The 20,423-nt window shown below is 32.2% G+C and overlaps 1 protein-coding gene across 4 annotated transcripts in view; it reads left to right on the top strand.

Moving 5' to 3' along the window:
• Positions 1-20,163, top strand: part of LOC124947772 (tyramine receptor 1-like) — a 43,192-nt gene extending 23,029 nt beyond the window's left edge. For 2 of the 4 annotated variants that reach the window (XM_047490374.1, XM_047490375.1), the window contains exons 2-8: positions 10,781-11,009; positions 11,847-11,984; positions 14,336-14,448; positions 15,587-15,923; positions 16,460-16,760; positions 17,859-18,063; positions 18,152-18,294. In XM_047490374.1, the coding sequence (XP_047346330.1) occupies positions 10,854-11,009; positions 11,847-11,984; positions 14,336-14,448; positions 15,587-15,923; positions 16,460-16,760; positions 17,859-18,061 (1,248 nt within the window). In that variant the 5' untranslated portion in view covers positions 10,781-10,853 and the 3' untranslated portion in view covers positions 18,062-18,063; positions 18,152-18,294. Of the gene's footprint in view, positions 1-10,780; positions 11,010-11,846; positions 11,985-14,335; positions 14,449-15,586; positions 15,924-16,459; positions 16,761-17,858; positions 18,064-18,151 lie in introns of all 4 variants that reach the window. The other 2 variants (XM_047490376.1, XM_047490377.1) reach the window with 2 other exon arrangements.
• Positions 20,164-20,423: the final 260 nt, after the last annotated feature.

Here is a 20,423-nt window from a genome sequence, read left to right as displayed (position 1 = left end):
ATGATTACAAAGGAACGACTATTTCGTTAGCGATGAAAAGAATTTTTCCGATAAAAGTTATTTGCATAGGAAACCTCGGTAAGATTCGATATTTTTCTACAAATAGTTTGCCGGTTGGTCTTGTGCATCGACCGCCAGTCACGAAGCAAATACGAGCGCTGCAACGCGGCTAGTGTACTTTACACGGTACAATTCAAAGGTTTAATCTGGTCACGTCGGGATGGCGTCGTACGAGAACTCGCCGCTCGTACTACTGTCACGCAAGCTATATAGATCGAATTGTGATCCAATTCCATGCCGTGAAACCCACGTTCAGAATAAAAAAAATGAGAGAAGTAGAGAGAGAGAGGAGAGAGAGAGTGAAGAGAAGAGATGAGAAAGATGAGAGATAAAGAGAGAGAGAGAGACGTGACCTTTTTTAGATAACAAAAAGTTTTATAAATGTTAAGAGCATGTATGTAAAATAATAAACGCGTTGGATTATATTTAATAATATAAAGTATCTTTCTCTCTTTCAATATTACTATATCTTAAATCCGATTGATCGAAAATTCAATTTCACGCTTTATCAGTATCTCTCAGGCTTATCATCAGGCCGTGTAATTTCCTACCAACGAAATAGAAAATACTAGCTCTTACAATTTTGCGTTCGATTGCTGAGGGAAAAATATTCCAAACATTTTCATCCTTCTATCTTTTTCATGGTATACTTTTATTCAATAGAATGACAACGTACGGAAGGAAATATCTCACAAACAATGTTTTTTTTTTTCTCCTTCCTTTTTAATAATACGCTCGAAAGAAAGCTTCAAAAGTAGTGGTGTTCGTATTTCGTAGACGCAACTTCAAAGTCGAGGACAATGGGGCGTAAGTAGATTATCCCTTGATAATCTTTCATGCCAGCTGGTGTGTGAAATTCAATGTTGAGATACATTATGAGAGAACCGCTTGCTATACATATATTCTCTTCTCTTAACAAGAAAACTGAAGTTTGTCCTATAAATATGTAACTGTGCTCTTATCTATTATACGTATTACCAGATGGCAAATCTTTTGTATATTTAGGTTTGTATACCACACTGCCGCATACAACTTTCTTGACAATACCGTTTAACTTAAAGATATTTTCAGATATATCGTATAAGTTCGTAAAGCACTGGATAACACCTCGAGGTTAGTACATCCATGACAATCTCGACTTTCTTTCCTCTCCTCTCTCTCTCTCTCTCTCTCTCTCTTTCTTTTTCCTTTCTCAAAGTAACTCCGTCGAAAGTGCTTCCGAGACTGACTCAAGGACGAAAGAAGCGCTTGCTTCAAAGAAGAAACGCTGATATTTCTCCCCAAGATACTGTCTGTTTCGAAAGTAGAACACCTTTACTTACACTGTCGAACATTTAGAATATTCGATAGTTGAATAGCACTTTTTTTCTTCTCTTTTTTTCTTTTATCTAATCTGTTCTAAGAAAAATTAGGAAAGTAAAAGAGAGACAGATAGACAGAGAGAGAGAGAGAGAGAGATGCGAGAGAGAGAGAGAGATGAGAGCAGAGAGAGATGAAGGAGCTCAGATGAAGAATTTAATAAAAAGTATCATCCTGTAGAAAACAAAATCGTTTGTCATTAAATGTTCATTAACAGGCTAGGATAACATTTAAGATCGAAGATTAATTATATTCAAATGATCTGGATAGCAGATATGTGGTAAATGCATTGGAAAAAAATGTATGTAATGTGTATATCCCTTAAAGTTATATCTTGAAATCAACACATATCTTGCTGCATTTGCAAAAAGGCAAAAGGGGAATTACGTTAGTACGTTTGGAACAAGGGCTAGATTGAAAAGAAGAGAGCAAATATTTCGCTTGTAATAAATTATAGATATATTGTAGAGTGTTTTTTACTGGCAATAGTAGAAATTATTCTTTCGGTACGATTTATACATAAGTGGACTCGCATTATGAAATAGATGTATGTATCTCTATAAGCATAACTTTCTCTCCGTCTATTGGATCTCGTAGTAAATTATTATAATGTATCATGAAATTTCATTTAATCCATCATAGTAGAATTTTATCGAAAGGAAAATTATGTTTGTCAAACATAGCATGTATCCATCAAACGTCCATTTGTAAAACACCACATTCAACTATATGGATTTTATGTTTTTACGGAAGGAGTTTATGAATACTATTGGATTTACATCTGTTCTGTGAATTGTCTTTTCTTAGAGACAGGAAGAAGCCTGAAACGACGAAATTTCCGGCGAATTGTATTACGAAATTTCAACGGAGTTTTCCTTCAAGAGAAAAGTAATGACGCTTTTCGAGATTTCAATCGCAAATTGGGTACTCTTTTCGCTTACCTCGACGATTTTAGATAAAAGTAAAATTCCTTTGTCACTAAGTCGGATTAAAACAAATCTTTTGGCGTCGAGCGCGTATCATTTTTATTATTGTTATAATAAAGAGATATATATTTTTTATAATAAACGATGTACATGATATCATCTCCTTCTTTCGAACTATAAATGTAACAATATTGAAAATCTTTAGAAGGTCTGTTAAGTTTACTCGTGAATATATTAACCCTCGACATTGTATGTTCAACAAGATCTCTTGAATAAACTTATCTCAATATCGCACGAATACATCTTTTAGAATAAAGAGTATTTGAAACATATTATTTTTCATGCTCGTAAATCATCTACGTTTTGTCCGTAAAGAGATATAATAAGAACGAGGTTTTTAATTACTCTTCCGTTAGCAATAATAAAAAAAATTTAATGTTACGTATTAACTCTTTATAATAAATATTCTATCGTCAACTTTCGATGTATTTCGACAAAGACGAACAGAGAGAGAGAGAGAGGAGAGACGAGAGAGGAGAGGAGAGAGAGAGAGAGAGAGAGAGAGAGAGAGAGATATGAAAATTTTAAATATTTCATTTAGAGTTATCGAAAATACAAGTGCTTTTATCAACGATCTTCAATTTTCTGACAATCAAACGTGAAGTTGAAAAAGTTCTCGTTTTTCTTTTTACGGTATATTGTCAGAGAATATAATAGTACAGTAAAGATGAAAAGCTGGGAAAATAGTTAAAGCAGTTACGAGGATAAGGAATATGAATAGTTCGCTGGTCGTATTCTGAGCTCAAATAAGGAAGGAATGAAAAGGCAAGCAAGAGAGATAAGAACTTTAAGAAGTGGTTAGTGCCTTTCCCAGTTGTAGCGGCGCCAGGCATATCGAAATACCACCGACAGATTGAATTTCTGAATAAGAACACTCGAATTGAGAACAATCACATATTGAGAAAAAAATATTACAAATGATGATGTAAACTTTACAATAGGAATTGATAACGATTCTTGGACAATGGTTAGTATAAAATTTAAAAAAGAAAGAGAGAGAGAGAGACAGAAAGTTTTTATTTTTAATAAAAATTATGAAATAAAGATTAAAATGACGAAGATAAGGCAACAAAGCGGATATAAAATTTTTTAATAGATTTTGAAGAAGGTAACAAAGATAACGTCGAATAATGCTGTTCTATAAATTAAAAATGGATTGAATACTCTAGCGTAAATCAGCTTTACATGTATTTATTAAACTTCACTTCTTCTATCGAAGCGATTTAATAAAATTCGAAAAAGACTGATTTTGTGAATGATTGTATAATTATTTGATCAAAGTTATTAAAAAAGAAATCATGAGGAAAGTACACTCTGGAAATAAGAATTGGTATATTGGGGCAACTTATAAATAATGGAAGGATTCAAAACGAAAGATTTTCTCATTAATCTCTATGTCAATAAGTCTTACTAACTGGCTTTAATAAACGTGCTGGGCGAATAGTTACATGTCGGCCAACACGAAGGTACAGTTTCTACGAAAACTAATTACGAAACGGAGTGATATCCGTTTGGGAGTTATCATCGATAAAGGCTAATCGTTCAGCTAGGAATCTAATATTCGCTCTTGGTTCATTTTCTGAATATTAAATCCTCTTAGTATTTCTATCGAATAAAAAAAGATTAATGTTAGATTTGAATGTTCTCGATTTTCAGCCATTAAAGTTAATATTTCCATAATGTCGATATTAGATATTTGAATAACTATCATTAGAAATTTGCGAGAAAGGATTAACGAATTAAGATCAATGATCGTTGATTCAGCAGATTCAATAAATCACTACAGAATCAAGTTAACCATAGTTGGAACTTATTGTTTATGTATTCGAAAAATAAAGTAAAATGAACTTCCTGCGAGATTCGATCGAAATACACAGAAAAAACTTTTAATACGAATTATGATATTTTATAATACTCTATGAATAAATGTTACTTCACACACTCGTTAAATTTGAATTGTTTTACGTATCAATAGAAAATTTGAGATAAAGCTTTTACGAAAATCGTTAGATCTTACGTGTCTAAAAACAACAGAGCTTTGAGAAATGTGTTATCTAATTTTAGAGGAACATTCTAGAGAAGGAATAAAGGAGATTTGACAGGAAAAGGAAGCGAGAGGAAGCTACCCAGTTAATTAGCATATCCGAATAATCTCAATATAACTACATCGTAACGTTTGGCAGTAGAAAGAGAGAGAGAGAGAGATAGAAAGAGAGAGAGAGAGAGAGAGAGAGAGAGAGAGAGAGAAAGAGAACTAAGATTTCCATAAACTTGAGCTAAATCTCAGAGATATTACACACATATATATATATATATATATATATATATATTCTTTATATTATATATTCTAAATATTATATTATTTATATTATATTCTAAATATAATTTATATTGTGAAATGAAGTTGACTGGAATATTTTTTGTTTTTCTTTCAAATCAATCATGTTTGCTTTCTCCTCTTTGAGAAAAGACACTTATAAAATTATTAAATTTATCTCGCTTAAAAAAACAGTTTCTTTTTATTTTATATGAACGTATTTAGATATGACAAAAATCAAGAAAATATTCTAGTTCGCTAATAAAGAATTTCAAGATGTAGTTTTGTGCTAATTGTTGTTAATTTCAAATTTATTTCTGAAAACTAATGACTTTAAACGTGTTTTACAACATATGATAATTTATGCTTGATCATTATAATATAAACTATTATTCTCTCATTATAATACAGTCATATTGTAAATGATTAAATTTTCTTTCAGACAAATTTAAATCTTTTTGAGCATATATATATATATATATATATATATATATATATATATAGATTATGTACTTCAACACATATATATTATTTACTCGTAACATACATACACATCGATGCTCTTATATTCCTTCGAATCGAAAAAGCTAATGTTGTTACGTTGCATAGAATGAACACAGCATAAAAGACTTTTCCATACAGCTCGAAATTTCAGAAAAGTCAGAAAGTTCTCATCAATTCTCTGCTCCACTGAAAACTAATACTTCACGTAACTGTTTAATCGAGTTTAAGATCTGTTAACCAATAAAGATAATCGATCTCAAAGAATAATAGTAGGAGTATTAATAATAAGAAGTACTAGTGAAAAAAAAAATTTCGCTCTTTGTTCGCATGTAAAATTTTTTACTTTTATTAATACAATTGTTTTGAACAATTAATATTAATAATAATAATAATAATGATTAAAGATAATATGTCGAATATTTATTTTGTCGAAATATATCATTTTATTTGTTCTTATCGATTCAGTTTTGACGTCATTCTCATCTCTTTTGTCTTTCTAGTTATTATTCTCAATGATTACTTTCAAGGCTATCCATCTTTACATAGTTCGGTTCGCTAACAATAAGTCTAAAAAATAGACTTATTGCATTGTACTCCTCGATAATTCTAGTTATCAGACGATCCCAACGATTTCCTAACTAATGCGTTATAGTATCTAAGCACGAAACTGCAAACATTTGAAGAGTCATTCAATTTCGTGTGGTTAACTAAACTATTACTAACTTCCCTCAAAGAGATATTTATAGAGAATAATGTACAAATATTCAAGAACGTTGAATACATAAAATTAGTAACGAAAATAGCTTGGCACACAAAACTAGTAATGTTTTCTGTGAAATCTATGAAAAAGATATTAATGATAAAAGTTTTCAAAATGTTTTCACGGAATAATAAAACACGAGATATTTTACTTTATGAAATCTTTTACTTCTATAATATTTTCGTTATATTACAATATTTATTTCTAATACTATATACTATATAAATATATAAAAGAGCTTAAAATATTTCTGAAATTTTTGCTTCCGCGGTCTCGTTAGTATCTACTTGTCTATCTTCTATTCTCTCTTAGCTTATCTTACGGGTACCACCACATTCATTCTGAAGAAAAAGTTTATCGAGTCGACTTGTAGAAATTTACTAGAGAAGAAAATCCAGGAAGAATATATTCTTCCGAAAGGATAGACTGATATGTAACGATCTCTTTACAGATAAGTAGATATCGATTTAAAAATAAATTTTGAAGCAAGAGAGTGAGAGTGAGAGAGAAAGAGAAATAGAGAGAGAGAGAGAGAGAGAGAGAGAGAGAAAAAGGAAAACTGAAAAACTGAAATAGGAAAAGTGGAAGAGATAAATAAGTGAGACCAATAAAATAGATCGAAAATCTCTAGTGGATTATATACGTTTCTGTGTATGTACGTATATCAAAATCAAAATAAGAGAAAATTCTTTGTAAAAATTCGTCATCTCTTTGAAAAAAAAACGAAATATATATATATATATATATATATATATATATATATACGCATATATACATACATACATAAATACATACATATATGCGTACGTACATATACAAACACATACACACATATACTACGATTGTTTTCGATGCAACCAATGGTTATTCTTTCTCTTTTTTTCGCTCCGTTTCTATCGATCGTTAGCGATTTTTCGCAATTTCCCGATAGCATCGTATCATTCTATCCTTCAACGAACTTCGTTCCAATTTCATGAGACACGTTTTATATATTGTAAACCATTCTCCTTGCATCAACTATCTAGCATCGGGCAGAACCACCCTCCAAAGCACACATTATTTATAAGTGAACCGCTTATACTTTCCATCACCCTTTATATCAGCGACTCGTGCTCAAGAATTTCTCTATCATCGATTCATCGATTCGCCACACTTTCTGGATTACTTCTCATGTCAGTAAACAAAATTTCTGGAAAATATAGATGATGATTTCTCCTATTCACCCTATTTTTTCTTTCTTCTTCTTTTTTCCTCTCGCCATTTACCAATGAAAATCATAGTTTTAAATTTTAATTTTCGTTGTGACGATTTTAGATTTCTTCGTGAAGAATTAAAACATGTAAAAAACCATAGGTAAGATCGGCAATATTTTTAATTAATTAATTAATAAAAATATGAAATAAGTTATCATGATGTTATTTATATCGACTTTTTTACATATTATACCTTTACGGCTCTTCACGTTTTCTCTCGTGATACTTACTGACTTGACACTATTTTACAACACTAGTCCTTCGCGAGCGAGCGCGTTTCATCTTTTTTTCTCTTTCAGCTACATTTTTTTTTCTCCCTTATTTTTACTCTTTCGTCTCCTTTCCTCTCATTTTATAGCGTTCTTATTATGCATCCAGGCGGATGAATACAATGTTATTCTGTAGAGTACTTCTCAAACGTGACTAGACGCAAGATAACCACAAGATACGTTCAAGATAGTATGCCAGCGTTACAAATGAACGTAGCTTCTGTCTGTCTCTCTATCTCTTTCTCTCTCTTCTCCTCTCAACATCTTTTTCTTTGACATTATTTCAAACTAAGTCAAAGGAAAAAAGAGATTTCTATTAATTGATACTTGAAAAGCGAACTTCGTCCTATTCAAACGTTTTCTATGGATCTCTTTCTCGTGCAAAACAAACTACGAGAGATCAGAGAACACAGATGCATACACAGATCTATCCATATCTATGGTAATTCGTCTTACTTTCACGTTATCCTTCACAAAATATTCGTTTCCTTTCTTGGAAGAATGAAAAATTTTTTAATAATTGTTAAGTAAAAAAGTAGAAAAAACATCTTCGAATCGAAGATGGAAATAGTCAAGGTATAAATTAAGCAAAATTAAATAAAACAAGTTTTTGAGTCGACGTTTCCTTTGAAGTCAATAAAATTTGAAGTTACTTCAACAAGAAGTTACTTAACCTTCTTATTAACGCAACATCGTAGACGAAGTCTTAACGATGTGTACTCTCTTAAGACATCTGAATTGACAATTTCTATTTCTCTTCTATCTTTCTCTTTAATCACACTGTTAACTCTATGAACAGTGAGTTCTCCTAACGTTATTAAACTAACTTTCAAAATGTCATGGAAGAACAATATTCATATACGCTACAAGCCAATGACCAAACAGTAATGTGTTATAATACTAAGACCAGATGTAGACTAACGGCAGTACTACTTTACTCTTGGGCTAATCTTGATATATGTGTATATGTTTAAATTTACTCGACAATCTTGCGAAACTATTAATCATTTTGCGCCATTAGCTGAAGGTATATTAACTCGTTCAGATTCACTCGGGAAACTACTGGCACAGAATAACTTTTATCATTAGTTCCTCCGATAAAATAAATTTTGCCATTCATTAATATATAATAGAAGGAAGATAGATTATAGATACAAAAGATCTATAGAAATTCTTTTTAAGAATTTTCATATTCTAGGGGGGGAAAAAAAAAGAAATAAGAAAAAAATCAAGGCTTGAAAATGTGCTGATATAGAGAATTCATAAGTTCCACGTTATTTTGTTTAATCAGTACACCCGTTATAATAGGGCGGTAGAACTTCACATCTCAATGGGTTCACGAATTAATGAGCAGTCCAACAACGAATCGATCGCTCTTTATGAAACGATCTTACGCGAGAGCACGTTCAGTAGGAAGACTTTTTACATAATGGATATGCATATGAATGTATGTATATATGTGTGTGTGTGTGTGTGTGTGTGTGTGTTTGTGTACAATTAAATCCGATTAATGAAATTAATTATGATCCGACCAGAAATTATTTATAGTCGTGATAGTTGTGAAGTATGAAATATTTATAACGTACGTGTTCTAGTCTATCTTAAAAAATTTCTAACGTTTGACTGACGTTCTCTAAGGGATTACCGAGAATTCGCTTGAACCAACTCATAAATCGAAAGATTAATTTTAATTACGATATCACGAAGCCTCTGTTTCTGCTTTTCACTTGGCACCACATGCGCAAAACGTATCTACGAATTTGTGGCAGATGAGTAATTTATTATTATCCTTATTCGTTGCTGCTTACTTTTGGTTTTTTTTTCTTCATTCTTGTTCCGTCTCTTTTTTTCTGTCTCTTTTTCTCTTTCTTCTTCTCTCTTTCTCTCTCTCTCTCTCTCTCTCTCTCTCTCTCTCTCTCTTCCTCTTCTCTTTCACCATTGCTTCCAGATAATTAAATTCACGGCAGAGAAAATTCACCTTCTGTCCGGAAGCATTCTATATTTTATAGCAAATTCGTGCCAACTCGGACCAACCACCTTCTCTCGACTTCATTGTGCTTCATTTTCAGTGGGTTGTAAATTAATCGTCTGCTCAACGACGTAGGGCATGATGGTCGTTTCTTTGTCATCGGGGATTACATAAAAATAAAATGCGCTCGATATTTAGTAAATTGATATCCGTGAGAAATTAAATATATTTATATATTTAGGATTTTTATAAATGAAGCTCATATAAAATATATTTCTCATACGATCTTTTGTGGTGTTAACTTTGTAATTAAAAAAGATTCTTTCTTACTATATATATATATATATATTAAGATACACTATGTATATGTACATATGTGTATATCCATCTACTTTCATTCGTATTACGTTTCAGACAACTTTTCCGTAAGAAATAGCGTATGTATGTATATTTACGTATGCAAACAGGAACTCTACTACGCAAGTAACCTTTTGCCTTTTTGCTACCCCTTCTTCATTCTATCTTCCTTCAATTTCTTCTTTCTTTTTCTTACCTCTTGCATACACTTTTCCTCACAACTTTCTCTTCCTTTCGTGTCCCCTATCTTACCTTTCCAGTAATAGAATAAAGTGATCGTAAATATGTAAACCTTTTGCAAGCTGTGCATATGCAAACGAAGATATCTCAACCACGAGGCCTCTTAAAATTGTGAAAATATACGAAGGACACGCTAGCCAATTTTAAACAACTACCTAAATCGATTCGATTTCGATTTTCTTCCGGCGGCGATGTACATATATATATATATATATATATATATATATATATATATATATAACTGCATATTTATCCAATTCCAACGAACATACCGAATTTTCGATTTGAAACAATTGAAACTAGAAATTAGTTACAAAAAATCGCTTGTTACTTTATAGGAGTTACATTCGAATACAGCTTTTAATTCCATTACAAGCAAGTTAATTTGAATAAACAATAGATTTTTATTTGGGCCAATACACGGTTTACGTATAATAAGTCCGTCTTGGATTCCATAAATATCGTATGTTACGTATACGAATATCGAACCGATATTACGAATTAAGCTTTTGTTCGTTATTCTAACGAATTCACAAACAAAAAAACGGATGGAATTAAAATAAAAATAAATAGGAAATATATATGAATAATAATAATAAAAAAATAAAAAATAAAGAAAGTTAAACGAAATGAAAAACGATTCATTAATAAATTCGACGAGATCGAATAGAATTATTTGACGTTGTTATATTTGACGTACTTTCAGAAATCCTAACGATGTCCGGAAACGTACGAACCGGTGAACAGAAATCGTCGTCAATGGATCGTGGATAAGCGTCATGGCGAATCAAACGGCTGATTACCATGGGGACGTTTATCAATGGAATCGAACAGTACCGACGGATGAACGCGATACGCAAACGGAATATTATCTAGCCAATTGGACAGATCTCGTGCTGGCTGTTCTGTTCTGCATGCTGATCGTCGTCACTATAGTAAGCAATTCTCTGATGTCTTTTGCGATTTTTCTCCTCCTCTTATCCTCATCTTCATTTATGCTCGTCTCGTTGTTTTTAACGAATATCAATAAATTAAGTCTCTCGAGTGAAAATTGGTATTTCACGTATGACTTGATTCTCTATATCGACGAACGGGAATGACCGAAGAATTTAAATCGTTGATTTATAGGTGATTTCATACAAATAATCTCGTTAAGTTTTTCTATCGTAAATATTTGCAACAATGGATTAAGCTTTTCTTTTTATTTTGTGTTTCTCTCTTTCTTTTTTTCTAAGGCGACGCTTTTTTCTCCTCTCTCTCTCTCTCTCTCTCTCTCTCTCTCTCTCTCTCATGAATCGGCAAATATTTGATACTTCCTATGTATTATTCGTTAGAAATATTTATTACTAAACTAAGAAGTAAAAAAATATCACTCCGAACTTTTTTACTTTAAAATAAATGTGCTTTTTTAATAACTTTACGCGAATAATCCAAAGAAAAAGATAAATCATTGAATACCTTTTTACGTTCACTAATTATTTTCTTCTTTCCTTAACTAAAGAAAGTGAAAGCTCTTTAAAGCTTTTTATATTATGTTCCGTTTTCTCTTTTTCTCTGTTCTCTTTTCTTTTTTTCCTCTATTCGTTGAAGAAAAAAACAAAACAATTTCGAAGCTTCGTTCGCCAGCAGGCAAACTCACACGAACGAAATGGCAACAATACCTTTTCTATCTTCATCCAGTTAAATCTATCCCTGTTTCTTGTCAATTATCTTTTCCATCCTATGAAAATTGGAATTCCGCGTAAACAGTATTGTACGTATTTCCATTGTAGGTCGGCAACACACTGGTGATAGCAGCGGTAATTACGACGAGACGACTAAGGTCCGTTACTAATTGTTTCGTATCCAGTCTGGCCGCCGCGGATTTATTGGTCGGTTTGGCTGTAATGCCACCGGCTGTACTGCTACAGGTATGTCTATGTTAAGCTGAAGAACATACCAGTATATGTGTATGTATATATATATATATATAACGATCAAGAGGGAAAGAGGAGGAAAGAGAGAGAGAGAGAGAGAGAGAGAGAGAGAGAGAGAGAGAGAGAGGTATGCAACGTCTCTTCTGCCTCGTCGACATTGCGTCAAGCTTAATTGGTAATCAGTGAATGGCGGGCAAGTGCCCTCGTCGCATATAATTCATGTCAGTCGCGCGAACATCATTGATATGCTTCACCAATTCTTACATTTTTCATAATTTTAATTTCGCTGTTTTGTCTTGTCTCATCTTGCAAAGGAATTGATTGTTATTGAGAGCTAATTCTTTCCTATAACGATTAGTAATCATGAAATAATAATAATAATAATAATATATATATATATATATATATATATATATATATATATTAATTTTGTCTGATCTGTTACTAATCGATATATCTTCGTTTTCTTTTTTCATTTTTTCTTTTCGAGTATATTAATTTCCTTCTTTTTTTTATTATCAATAAAAATAAAAAAATGAAGGAAAAGAAATTAATAAACGTACATATTCGTTTTAATAAAGAACGAATATCCTTTGAAAGTTGATATTTATTTGGTTCAGGAATATTTTCAAATATTATAATCTATTCGAATTTCGTTCTTTTGACGATCAATTAATCGTTGATGGACGAATACTACCTCGTTTAGATTCAACAGTTTCGGTTATAGTTTTATGATCGATTGAGCATTTCCCAATTGATACTCGATGAACCTTCTTCGAAATTAAGTTCATCAATCGCGGACACCTTCTACGTAGTTAATACTCTGAAGGTAAAATCGGCGATCGTCGTCCGAGGTAACGAATGGTGATTTTACATTTAGATTGGAGTTCGACGTGGAATATAATGGAGCTCATCAACGCGATCCAATCGAGACGATCTTGAACATCCACAATTAGTCTAGAAAATTAGGACGTTCTTCGTGTGTACACGACAGAACGTCAGGGATTTCGGGCTTTCAATCCTTCGAATATTTTCATTCGAAAATTCTTTTAATTAAGAATATTCTTTGATGAGGATAATAATCGAGAAAATAAAAATCTTTCCTTTCGTCTGGAAAAATCCAAGAAAACACATTCGTCTTATTCTATTTGCTTATTTCCAAATCTCTCTCTCTCTCTCTCTCTCTCTCTCTCTCTCTCTCTCTCTCTCTTTCATATTATTCATCTCGAAATTCTAACATAAAAATTGGTTCGTTCCCGATAGCGAAGTTTCGCACTGAACAAATATCGAAGCTAAGTTTTCAAGGAGTTAGTGCATCTTAGCCACATCACAGTGAGAAGTTTTACTTCTGCATAACTTTGAAACAGTTATACTTTTTAAAAAAATTTCAAGGTATCTCTATAAATTTCATAGTCATTCAATATTGTATAAAAAATAGAGATATAAAGCAAAATCGAAACGTTTCAAAATACAAAGAACGCTTCCAGAATACTTTTCAATAAATTTAATAAATGCTGAGAGCAGACATAATAAATCTTTCCCTCTCCCTCTCTCTCTCTCTCTCTCTCTCTCTTTTGTTATGATCCATTCATGCCCGAACATGATATTACAGATACATACATTAAAGTATAATATGGGTGGATGTGATTATATTAAAGATATAAAACAACATAAAGCATAATGAAATGTAATAGCGCGTAATATTATAATAATTACCAAACCTTTTTCTCTTTTTTAATTATTTTCATGCACGATCGCATTTTCATTGAACTGCCACTCTTCCAATTTTTATCGTGGAAAATATTGAAATTATCGTTAAAAATGAAAATAAAAATAGATAACAGGAAGATAAATTTCAATTTGCCGATTTAAATTCAGTCCGCGGTTTGTGATCTCCGGAGAAAGGAATGCACATATGATATTTAATAGAAATATATGGATCCTTTTTTTCAAGCAAATACAAAAATAGGAAGCATCCGATTGATTTGAAATATTTCATTACATTTCGAGGATACCTATATCATTAGGAAAAAAGTAATATTTCTTTTTCTATGAAAGAAGCATATATAGGGATATAAGTTCTGAGTCGTAAGACGTATCAAGCTTTATCCAGGACAAGCAAAAGATTTTCCAGAAATTGAATTCAATCGATGTCATGTATTATTCCTTTCTCCTTGGACAACCAACACGTTCTTACGAATGTTCAATTCGGCTATCAAACGAGAAACTAGAATTCGTCTTGACAATACCATCTCTCTCTCTCTTTCTCTTTCTCTCTCTCTTTCTCTCTTTTTGTTTTCGTTGCATTCTGTCTTTTCACATTACTATTATGTCGTATGGACAAGTTGAACGGCGGAAGCTGGGAATTGGGTGAAATCCTATGCGACTCTTGGGTGTCCTTGGACATTCTTCTCTGCACAGCTAGTATACTATCGTTGTGTGCGATATCTATAGACAGGTAAGATCCTATGTACGTAGTAGCGAATCTCGTCACATAAGTTTAACGAGATTATCGAAAAGTTCATTTTCCGCATAGTCCATGTACGATAGATTTTTACCTTCTCCTTTCCTCTCCTCACTTTTCTCATCTTTCATCTTACTCACATTCTACGATAAGAGTATATGATCTCTCGTCTTGTGATTTTTCGCATGTGTCACTTTCACGGTTTTACTCTCATTTCTTTGCGTCAAAAGTTATCAAGCTACAGATTAAAGCCGCTGTGAAAAGTGTCCTGTTAAATAAGAAAAGCTACGGATACATTCGTATTCGATTGCTTTTCGTGGCTCAAATTTGTGGTCGTTGCACACGGCTCTCGCAGAATTGAATATTTGTTTCTGTTTCGTTATACATATTATATTTATTATACTCACGTGAATTCACTTTCTTCGGATATCCATTTAAGTTTGGCAATAATTTAACAGTTTGGCCTTTTAGGGATACTATATTTTAATCTTTTTATCGTACATTCCATTGGAAAATTGATTCTAAAATTGGCCAAATTCCAACTTTAATACGAGTCTATGCGATTGTGCAATCGATAAAATGTTTATAAGATCAATTTGTGATTTGAAGTAGATTTTTTTCCTGAAAATAGTATTTCTCAAGGATTATCGTGTATAACGAATAAAATAACTTTATCCTTTCCAGTTTGATCACCCTGAAATTTGAAATAAATTATCGTAAATGGTTTTATATATGGATTTTATATTTGAAATAAATTATTGTAAATGGTTGAAGTTTTCGTCGGAGATTTCGTCGATAATGACGTTAATTAGCGCCGTTGATGATTAAGAAATTTTTCAAGACACCTTTGGCTTGAACAATCATGTAATACAAGTTTATATTGAAGAATTAGTAATCCCATAAAGGGATTAAAAAAGTGATATCAAAGTTTCCAGACATTTTAAAAGAATTAAATTAATAAGTAAATGTAATTAATTATAATTAATTTTCATCTGGTTAATCTTGTTATTATTACTGTTATTTAATCTAATTATTATTACTGTTTTGAATCAAATCCTTTTAATAAATTATTTTGTTATATACGTATATTCGTATGATCTCATTACCGCTTCACAAGTGTATCATTTTGAAGGTATCTCGCGGTGACTCAACCATTAATCTACAGCCGAAGACGAAGAAGTAAGAGATTGGCTGGTTTAATGATAGTAGCTGTCTGGATACTAGCAGGTGCGATTACGAGCCCACCTCTTCTTGGCTGTTTCCCACGGGCAACTAATCGCGATAGCAAAAAGTGTTCCTACAACATGGACTCCTCTTACGTCATATTCTCCGCCTGCGGGTCTTTCTTCTTACCAATGTTAGTCATGCTTTATGTATACGGAAGGATTTCCTGCGTTATAGCTAGTCGACACAGAAATTTGGAGACCAGTGACTCTGAAAAAACTCGTCGACAAACTCGAAATGCACCGGTAATATTTTCAAATAATTTATGATTTATTTTTTCCATCACATTTCGATCAAAATAATTTTCCTGATCGTTCCGGAAATATTATACATTTTCATAATAGTAGTTGCATTTATTTCCATAAACTTACACAACCAATTTATGAAAGTTCCGAATAAATTTCGACGTCCTGGAAAATATTTAACGATCGTTCCCATCTAACGTAGCGTGTTATATTCGTTACTTCCTTCTCTACATCTTTGATACGTGCTGAAGTGTGCTAATACGGTTCGTTGTACATCACGCGATATCCGATCGATGATTCGAAGCATTTCTGCTTTTATCCTAGTTTTCGTTGTTAGTAATATTTAAAAAATTGTTTATAATATCTATAATATATTTAATTTTTTTTTATTATAATTAATTCAATAATAAATAAGAAATAATTCAAAAAATCAAATTTACAAAAATCTATTCCCAAAAATAATTTTATTAATTTATATGAAGAGGAAAAAGAACTGTTATAAACTTGATTTATATGCCTACATGATTTTTACATAGATCGAACGTACAAAGAGCATGAAGATTCGTCGTTTGGAGTGTACGGTGGATAGTGATACTTGCGAAAGGACGTCGAACGAGGGTGAAACTACAAGCAGTTGCAAGAAAGTGGGTATAATTCGAGGTCATCAGCAGAGCTGCATCAACAGGGTAGCGAAGGAAACGAAAACCGCTGGCACATTGGCAGTAGTAGTGGGCGGTTTCGTGGCTTGCTGGTTACCATTCTTCACTCTCTATCTTGCCACTCCGTTCGTCCCGATGGAACCACCGGATATCCTGATGCCGGCACTAACGTGGCTAGGTACCGACAATCATACGTACGAATGAATTTCGTTCTCTTCTCTCTCTCTCTCTCTCTCTCTCTCTCTCTCTCTCTCTCTCTCTTTTGTCTGTTTTTTTCTGGTGACGTTCTTAAAATCAGTAATTGAGTAGTCCATTTGAGAGGCCTTTACATAAATTATCATTTCTGTATTTCTATTTCACGATTCTCGTCTATTTTGATATTCTTTGCTTTCTTTGTGAATCTATAAACAAGAATGAGATATCAATTTTTCGTTATAGGCAAATAAAAGATTGAAAAGAAATTATATTTTAAAATATATTGTACATCTATCTATGTAGATAAATATACGTATGTGTGTATATCCTGAATCACATATCTCACCGTGTTTTCTCTTATATACTTATATACATAAGCGAAGTACAAAGTTAGAATTCGTGTACTACCGTTCTACTTATCAGGAAATGCAATTTTTATCAAAACCTTCGCTCGAACTTTGATGGTGGTAGAACGTTCTAAGAATTCCTGTGAGGATTTGAAGCGAAACGTGTGTCGCGTAGTCTTCTTTTATACAATCCATCGAATTTCCTTGCTATCGAAATCGTTCGTTTTCCTCGATAATCTATGAAGGTTGCTCGAGGGGCAGGAAAAAGCAAACTTACATTTTATATGAAAACAGTGAAACAGAGACAAAAAAAAAGGAAAAAATAAGAGTAAGCATAACGATGCATTATTTATAAATCCTTACATTTTACCATAGGATTTCATAGTACAACTTTTTCAATGTAATATTTATGAAAATAATCTCATTCGGGATAATAATAGATGTAAATATATATATAAATATATATATATATATAATGTATATATATATATATATTTCTTTTTTATTATATTATTTTATTATTATATATAAATATATAATACAAAAAAAAATGAAAAAAGAAAAGAATAAATAGGAAGAAGGAAGAAAAAGAAATACAGGAAAAGAGAGAGAGAGAGAGAAAGAGAGAGAGGAGAGAGAGAGAGAGACAGAGAGAGAAAGAGAAAGTAGATACGTAGATAAACACAATACATACATACATATATACGTACTCTGGTTTCTATATATCTATGCAGAAAAGATCGTGAGGCGCACGTCGGCAACACTCGTGAGAAGGAGGAAGTATTTCTTTCTGAAATACGATAAAAACTTTTCTCACTACGTCGCCAGTGCAGGCAACAATTTTATTGGTGAACTTTTGCCGTTCAAAGAGCAATACATCTTCAACGATCGATTCGTGCCTCTTAACGATACTCCTCCCTTCTTCTCACCAGAATAATCGTAACTTTTTCACTTAAACTATGTATTATGAAAAAAAGAAACGAACGTAAATTTACGATTCGTTTCTTTTGATGTTTCTCTATCTTAGGTTGGATAAATTCAGCGATAAATCCATTCATCTACGCATTTTACTCGGCCGACTTCAGGTTAGCATTTTGGCGATTAACGTGTCGGAAATGCTTCAAAAGTCAAACGGCCTTGAATCATACCGAACGGAAAGTACCAACCCCTGCGACGTGGAGGAAGAATGCATCGAGAACGTGAAGATTAATCTTATTTATATTAAAAATGATTAAATAGATACTGCAGAAGATAGTACGAATAAGGCGATTTTCAATTGTGGATTATCGGAATAAAAGGAATAATAAAAAATGGAAGAAACGAGTTTCGTTTCGGAAGACGCTGCCGAAGAAGAAATCTAACCGCCTAACGATGTTTCCTGTATAGGAAAAGTCACTGCATAGCTTGGATATTCTGATAACGAGTGAACGAGTGAACTGAAAAAGGGAAAAGATGGATGGATGGATAGATAGATAGATAGATAGATAGATAGATAGGTAGATAGATAGTTAGAAAAAGAGAGAAAAAAAGAAAGAAAGAAAGAGAGAAGTAAAGAAAGAGAGAGAGAGAAAGAGAAAGAGAGAGAGAAATTTTCCTTTGCTTCAGCGCATCTTGCGTTCGTTAACGTATCTTTTCATAACGAACACGCAATTTTCTTCTTTATATTTTTAACAAACGCTCGCGTGACATTTATGATTCGTGGATCAAATGTAACTGTACATATACAATATATATATATATATATATGTGTGTGTGTGTGTATATATATATACAATACCATACGTATAGGTTTACGGTACTATAGCTTGTTACGTTTCACAATGAGAAAAGTTCTATTTACTTTCTTCAAAGATCGTTGTAATTAATCGGTTGAACTCTGAGTTTGAGCCAGTGCCACTTCTCTTTTTCTCTCTCTCTCTCTTTCTCTTTCTCTTTCTCTTTCTCTCTTTCTCTTTCTCTCTTTCTCTCTTTGTCTCTCTCCTTTTCTCTCTCTAATTCAGGAATGGATTAGAGCTTAGATTAGCTACGGTTTAACTCTACGTTAGTATCGGTTTGACCCTCGGTTGTTTCTGAATTAGAGCCGCGTTAGGTCCTCCTGTGAAGACTTCCAAATTAACCACTCTAGAGAGAAAGAGAAAGAGAGAGAGAGAGAGAGATAGAGATAGAGAGATAGAGGACTCGAGGGGCTAGTAGTTTCCAACTCGTCGACCTACGAAAATCGAATCTGGTTCGAGAGTAATGTCAAAGCTTTCGACGATATATCAAGGAACTCTTTATCTCTTTCATCGAGGAACATCAATAAGAAATAGGATGGAATTTTATGGAAAAACTTAACATGCGATTTTTCAAAAACTTTTTTTCGCGAGCATAAATTTTGATAAATTAACTCGTGAATTTTATCTTTCGATAACACAGTTGTAAGTTCGATTGGTATTGAGTTTACGATAATAGAACGTTCCTCTATGCTAGATTATAATCTTCGTGAATAGTATCGAGAGATTTGCCTAAAATCAACATTGCATGGAGAACGTATCCAAATACATACATATGTATGAATCTACGAAAATTCAGTTTCAATTCAAAATAATCAATGCATAAGGAACAACAAATAATCTCAAATCGGTACTGATTTCCTATTAATTAATTTATTATTTTATGTAAATTAGATAATCAATGTTTTACATTTTTCTGTTAAAACATTCGAAAGATATTGGCTGAGAGCAAATAACAAATTATTTTTTTTCTATTTCTATCTTTCTCTTTTTCTTTCTTTATTTCTTTTTAAGAACATCGTATTATCGTCTTTTATTTATTTCAAACGTTAATTAATATTCTATCAAAAATCAATGTTGGATTAGAAACTAATAAGTATAATTTATGTAACCACAAAGTATCTCTGCGATATGCGAAAAACAAAAAAGTTAAGTTAAAATTGCGTCGTTATCGTCAAATTATATACATATCTAGATCAATCCAATTCCTTTCAAACTATGAAGGTAAACTTTTCTAATGCGTACGATAATTCATAATATATTCGACGAGACAAATCTTTTATATATATATATATATATATATATATATATATATATATATATATATAAATACATACGTAAATTATCGCGTTGAACACCTTAGAAACAAATAATGTCATCGATATCATCTAATAATCCTCTTACCGTGTCCTTAAAATGCCGATGCCGATGTTCATCGATACGATGAACTGTCATTGAAAATATATTTGTATACGCAACGAATGTGCAAAACATACACATTATCACGATTTATCGAATAAAATATTA

The sequence above is a fragment of the Vespa velutina genome, chromosome 3, assembly GCF_912470025.1.
Source record: "Vespa velutina chromosome 3, iVesVel2.1, whole genome shotgun sequence".
In the NCBI taxonomy this organism is placed as follows: domain Eukaryota; kingdom Metazoa; phylum Arthropoda; class Insecta; order Hymenoptera; family Vespidae; genus Vespa; species Vespa velutina.
This window is presented reverse-complemented; position numbering and strand designations above follow the sequence as displayed.